This window comes from Chrysochloris asiatica, unplaced genomic scaffold (assembly GCF_000296735.1).
Source record: "Chrysochloris asiatica unplaced genomic scaffold, ChrAsi1.0 scaffold00165, whole genome shotgun sequence".
In the NCBI taxonomy this organism is placed as follows: domain Eukaryota; kingdom Metazoa; phylum Chordata; class Mammalia; order Afrosoricida; family Chrysochloridae; genus Chrysochloris; species Chrysochloris asiatica.
In genome coordinates, this window is record NW_006408683.1 from 4950930 (window position 1) to 4957735 (window position 6806).

The following is a 6806-nucleotide window of genomic DNA, read 5'->3' on the forward strand; positions in this document are numbered from 1 at the left end:
AACAATAGTGAGGCTGGCCCAGGATTGAGCTGTGTTACGTTATGCTGTGCATAGGGTCTCTATGAATAGTCGGTACCGACTCAATGGCACCTAACAACAACAACATTTTTTTGTGCATAGGGTCTCTATGTGTCAGTACCGACTAGATGGCACCTAACAACAACAACATTTTTTTTCATGCTCCTGTTGTAGATCTGGAGAGAATGTGTATGTGTGTGTGTGTGTATATATATATATAAAATCTCCCCAAGTCTAGACTTACTTGGGCTCTGGCTATTTAGAGTCCATGTTTATTGTTTTTTAACCCCTGTAACACATTCCTTTCTTTCATCTCTGATTTCAGGCCACCTTATGTCTGGCTGATTAATCTTCCTAGTATTTCTTGAGCTTTATAAAAGGACCCAGAATATAAGACAAAAAGAATTCAGGAGGGAACATAATTCTGAACCTTTTTTATCAGGAAGATTTTCTTTTATTGATTTGTAAATGACCAGATATCTATTACCTTTTGCGAACCTGAAGCATTAATCTGCTTACTCCAGGGAATTCCTTTAGGCTGATGTTTCCTAGAATTTACAATGTCATAGCCCCCAAATGGAAAACTGATTCCTTGACCCCTAAATGAGGCTCAGTGACGACTCTGTCTATAAAATGGGGAAGAAGATCTTGCCACTGGAAATGAAACAGCTTTATATTTATATATTGTTTTTGTTAAGTGCCATTGAGTCGGTTCCGACTCACAGCAATCCTGTATAGGGTTTCCAAGGAACGACTGGTGAGTTTGAACAGCCAACCTTGAGGTTCAAACTGACTTTGTAGTCCAGCGTATTAACGAGTGGTGCCACACCAGGATTGGAACACTGCACTATAAAAAAGGATTACTTTCACTTAAATCCCAATACTTTACAAGTCCACACTCTTTTGTTTTATCTGACCACTCCTACTACCAGCACTGGAAAAGAAATGCTATAAATGCAGTAAGCACTTTTTTTTACAGATTGAGGTAATAAAAGTCAATCAGAATGTTTTATAACCTGCCACCAGGCACAAATCTCTACTCATCCAAGTAAGTTGCTATTTGAAAGGATGAACCCAAAGCATCCTTAACTCACTAGTTGTTACGTCTACATTCCAGAGTCTTGAGAGAGCCATACTTTGTTTTGTCTTAAATCTATCCTCACTATCCCCCTTTTTTCCTAGAAACTTTATACTCAATGCACCAAACTCAAATCCATTACTTTACTTCCCTCTGAGTGCCCTCCAAATCTGTATCTCCTGTGTTGCCTGCATCAGGTAGCACCATCATTACCCACCCAATTGACGAGTTGCCGAGTTAGAAACCTCAAATGTGTTGACTTCTACTATGAAGCCTGGTTATCCAGTGATCATTCCACAGGAATCTACCAGAGCCATTCACTGATTTCCTGGGAGCAACCAGATGCCATACATAAGCTCTCTAGCACTTCACCACCCTCCTTAACCATCAGTCCCAAAGACAGAATTGGGGCAATTCAGTAGGGTATGCTATAAAGAGTCAAGATAGAGTGAGAACTCACAAGGTAGTATGAAATTTGGGAAATATACTGATAAAACTAGAAACAGAAAGTAGACAATATTTTGCAACAAAATCTCTGAATTCTGAAGTCATATAAAAACATAATCTTATCTCAGTAATAATTAATTCTTAACTGCTCTTTAAAGAACAGAGGTACTTTTCAAATCCTCATCATAAATCATTTTTTACCACATTCTAATCATTTTTTTCTTTTATCGAATGAATGGAAAAGTTATAAAATTGAGAGGAAAAGTGATTTACTCAATGTAACAAAGTAAATCTGTGGCGGAGAAAACATTAAAACCCAAATCTATCCTATAATATAAGGCTCCCGAATGTGCTATTTTGCCTTTGACATCAAATTACCTATAAGACTTTCTGTTCCCGTAATTATTTACAGCCTTGGAAAACCTGTACAGGGTCGCTATGAGTTGGAACCGACTCCACAGCACACAACCACCACCACCACCATCATAAGACTTGTAGTACTACTTTGGAGGATTTAATACTCTAAGGAAATATCTCTCAAACACAGCCAAACATCTTAACTGAATTACAAAAGATGGTTATTTGCTAATTCCCCCTCAAAAACATGTGTCTACCTTCCAGACTCTTACTCTGCATGGAGAGCAACATACTAGAGTCAAAATGACATCTCTTGTTCCAATGAAATTTAACTCCTGTACCTGAGGCCTACAGAGGTCTACAATTTGCTCATAAATCCAACTCTGGAAAGAATAAAGATATGTGGGCCTCCCTCCATGATGCACCAGAGAACATGCCACATGCTTGCTTAAAAAGATGCAAATTATAAAGATGTAATGGAAATTGTACCTGATCTAAAGATACAAATACTTAATTTTTTATATGAAGGGCAATTTGTAGTAAAATTGAGACCCCACACCGTATTAGGAGCAATGAGCTACTTCGAAGCACCTTGGTGGTGGTGGTAGTGTGCCGTAGTAAAGGTTTCTCTTTACAGGAGCAGAAGCCTCATCTTTCTCCACCAGAATGGCTGGTAGTTTTGAACTGCTGAACTTGAGGTTAGCAGCCTGATTCATAACCACTACACTACCAGAGCTCCTTCCAAAGCACCTTAGTTCCTGGTAAAGTCTTGGATACTCCTCTGCACCAAATTTCATGCTTCACTGACCTGCTTTACATATAAAACTCAGGCAAATGCGACACTGTGGAATATTTATGTGTGCACTTAAGAGTGAGCCTATGGGACTAATCCCATGACTTCTCTAGGTATGAATGAATCATTGTAGGATGATGAAGAGCAATGAGTTTCTTCCGGAGCCCTCGCCTCATTCTGGCAATCAGTTTTCCAATAACACTTGTATTTCATCACACAAAATTGGCAAATCCATGGAGCAGAGCTATTCCTATATGAAGTCCTGGCCTGGTGCTGTGGGTTAATGCGCTGGACTGCAAAGTTGGCTGAACTGCAAGGTCGGCAGTTCAAACTCATCAGCCATTCCTCAGAAACCCTATACAGGGTGGTCACTATGGGTCGGAACCAACTAGAAGGCACTTAACAGCAACAACAGCCTCCTATATACTGTTAATGCATTTTCCAGGCTGCTTCAACAAAAGTAAAAATTCAGTTTGTCAAATGATTTCATGAACCATGATGGATACATTTAAGTTTCATTGGCTTTTTCTTATAGAAAATTTTCCCGCACTCTTCCTTTTTTGTGAAAAAGAAAAAAAAAAGCATATTTTGATTTAACTTTGCAACAAAGAAGCACTCAAACTGGGAAAGAAAAAAAATCTGTTATAAGAAACAGCTATTATAAAAATAGGGCCTCAAGAATGTTCCAAAGTATTTTGACCAGTAACTTAATAGGATTGCCAAATATCAGATTTTATATCCTTAAGAAGCAAGGCTCTTCAAATCTTTATCAGATGGCTTTTGTTGTTATTAAGTGCTGTCAAGTCGGTTCTGACTCATAGCGACCCTGTATAGGGTTTCCAAGGAGCGGTTGGGGAGTTTGAACCACTGACCTTGGGGTTCAAACGGACTGGTGGTCCAGCACATTATCCTGCAGTACCACAGTCCCCCTTATACAATTTCAAAGTACCCTACGTCTTTCTTTGTAGTACTTACCACAAATGTGAATAAATTATGAATTGTACATTTTGTGGTTACTAGCAGTATCCACCATTAGAATATAAACTCTGTGTGGACAAGGACTGTTACTACCGTTGCTGTGCTTGACATGGTAGAAATCAATGAATAGTGTATAAATGCTAGAAAGAGGAAATACATCTATAAGTGAACTGTTGTTAAGTGCTGTGGGATCATAGCAATCTTGTATAGGGTTTCCAAGGAGCAGCTGGTGAGCTTGAACCTCTGACCCTGCATTTCAAAAGTGACCTTGCAATTCAGTGCATTAACCCACAGTGCCAAACCAGACTCCCTATTTTTGTTTGTTGTTGTTATGTGCCATAGAGTCGGTTCCGACCCATAGCCACCCTGTATAGGGTTTCCGAGGCCGTAAATCTTTACAGGAGCAGAAAGTCTCATCTGTCTCCCGCGGAACAGCGGGTAGTTTCCAACTGCTGACCTTGCGGTTCGCACCTGAGGGTCCAGCATGCAAAAGAGTGGAATTCTCTGAGATTTATTCTTAAGAGTGCTCTGATAAACTTATTATTGAACTATCAAAATGGCATACTGACAATCATCCAAAAGTTAATCATTCTTAAGGTAAGTTCTGTGTTCATAAAACCAACTCTCTTGGTGGCAGTTTTCCACATTTTACAATGTCTGCGGGTATATGTTTAATTTTACCTTTGCATATGAAATATCAATGTGTGCATATGTGGATAAACAGATGAGGTAAACATATGCAGTTATTCCTGAATTCTTCTACTAGAAATCACAATATTACATTTCAAAAATTACAGAAATAAAAACCAAGAAATGCCAATGAGCAGTGTCAGAAACTTCCACAGCAAATTACTGTTTTCTTGATATTTGTCTTTCTTAACCACTGATGGAGTCTTTGAAGTGAAAGAGTAAATATTATCATTTGATAGTCTTAGGACCCAAGAGTGCAAATACAATTGCATTGTGTTACATTCTGTGAGCTCTTGCGCAGGGTGTACAACCTCAGCAGGGTTGCTAGGGAAGAACCAATGTGATTAGTGCGCTGAGCAGGCCAAAAGGTAGCCCTGCTCCGACGCGCTAGCCGCCCCTTAATCTTCCTCAGATAGAAACACAGAATGTGAAGGAAAATATGCTGCCTTTCTTTTTGTTTTTGTTTCTGTAATCCTGGGAAGGCAGGGCCACAGGCGGGCACTGGGAACCATCAACTGCTAAATCTCAGCTTGCTTTTACAGCTTCCTTCGACATTTTCCGGAGGGATCACAGGCAGGGGTGGGGAGAGAAGCCAAGCTATAGACTCCCGCAGCAGAAGAGGGGGAGAATCTGGGAAAGGGAAATGCCCAGCGCTTGGTGTCAGCGTGTTCCCGGGCCTGCCATGCGGCAAGGGTCTGAGGATGTGTCCAAGGTGGGTCTTCGGGGGTGGATATATGGGTGCAGAGAGGAGACTCTATAAAGGGTGACTGGGCAGGGCGCATAACCTGGGACATCCCAGTGGAAAGTGCTCAGTAACCGGCGCAAGGCCCCAAGGCAGGCCGACCGAAGACACTCGGGGTGGCCCTGCGGGCGGGCTGCGGCCCCCTGGATGGGAGTCGCCCCGCGCCGCCAGGCCCCGGACTTTAGAAGGCTGCGCGGCCCAGCCTCCCCAGCCTCCCCCGCGGCGGCGGCGCTCACCTTGCCCGGGAAGGGTCCGGGGAGGAGCAGCTTCAGAGCCTGCCTCTTCAGCTCCACCAGGCGGGCGTTGCAGTTCTCACACCAGACGCCACGGTCCGAGCCCGGGGACGAGCCGCCGCCGCTGCCGGAACCCGGGGAGCCCGTGCCGAAGCCTGGCGAGCCGCCCAGGGATCCCGGAGAGCTGGTGCCGATGCCCGGGGAGGCAGGGCCCGGGGAGCCCGTGAAGGAGCTCGGGGACGAGGTGCCCGAGCCAGGGGACGGGGTCCCAGAAGAGCCGAGCGCCGACCCCGCACCCTCGGGGGTGGGTCGGCTCCCGGCGCGCGACTCCTCGTAAGCTTTCCGGTACCAGCTCTCGGGGGAAAAGGGCGCCGCGGGCTTGGTGGGCGAGCCGACTTCATTCACCTGCCGGAGGAGACAAGCCGGTTGTAGCGGCCACAGGGGCCCCTGACCCGCGCACTACCAGGCGCCCATTCCGGGCTGCTTCCAAAACAGGCCTCCGTCGGTCTCTATGATTGTCCTTCAGTGAACCCCCCGCCCCGGTACACTCTACTCCCGTTCCCGGGCGCCGGCAAACCCATCCTCGGACAGAAAGAGACGAGCTCGCTCAAGGGTTTCCAACTGTTTCTGGAGGGGAACCCATAGGTCCAGGAGCCCGCGCTTTTCAACCCTGCACCCACCCGAGCAAGGGCCCATGTCCAAGATCTGGGCGATCCCATCCAGGAGGACGGTGACTTCTGTGTTTTTATTCATTCGGGGCACTAGGATCATAAAGCTAAAGGAAAGGGTCTCCTGGCTCGGTGGGAAGCCATGTGAAGAATGGCCCTGAAATGCAGTATAACTGCCTAAAAGTGCAGGAATGCTGCCAAAGTTATGGGGGCAGGGCAGGGCGGCAGGGACCGAGAACATTGCGGGAGCAGGGGAGAGTGGGCAGGCTTGCTCCCCGCAGACCCGCCTCCGCGCACGCACCGACCGCCGACAGCGACTCTGCAGCGGGCGATGGGCTGCCGGCGCCGAGCAGGACCGCACGCCACCCGAGGCCCGCCAGGGACGGCATCCCGGCCGAGAGCGTCTACGAAAAGCGGCTCGGCATTGTCCCCGACCCAACTTACCCCGTATTTCTTGCCCCGGGTAGAAACTGCCAGCCTCTCTTTATTCCCAGCGACCGAATTCATGGTGATTTATCCAGAGCAATATTCAGTCTCAGTATTCCACCAATACTACATCCAAAGGGTCTACAAACCCGAAAGGTTCCCCAGTGATAGGGGGATGTTTTTCAGCCCTCGAGTCAAGGTTTCTTAATTTGGAGGGAAGTAAAAGAAAAGGAAATTGATCCTTGGAGTAGTAGCACCAATTTTCCCAAACGACTAGGGTGGATGGTTTATTCTCCTCTTCAAATAATGGTTTTCCTCATCTGCTTCCTCCAGTCACACATTCTCTAGTCACGGTCACATCCAGATCATTAGCATT

The 6806-nt window shown here is 45.8% G+C and overlaps 1 protein-coding gene across 1 annotated transcript in view; it reads right to left on the bottom strand.

The window, feature by feature from the left end:
• Positions 1-6511, bottom strand: part of KIF26B (kinesin family member 26B) — an 807257-nt gene extending 800746 nt beyond the window's left edge. Inside the window, exons 1-2 of the mRNA XM_006871272.1 lie at positions 6449-6511; positions 5340-5741 (exon numbers count right to left, since the gene is read on the bottom strand). Coding sequence (XP_006871334.1) covers positions 5340-5741; positions 6449-6511 — 465 coding nt within the window. The remainder of the gene's footprint in view (positions 1-5339; positions 5742-6448) is intronic.
• Between the last annotated feature and the right edge of the window lie 295 nt (positions 6512-6806).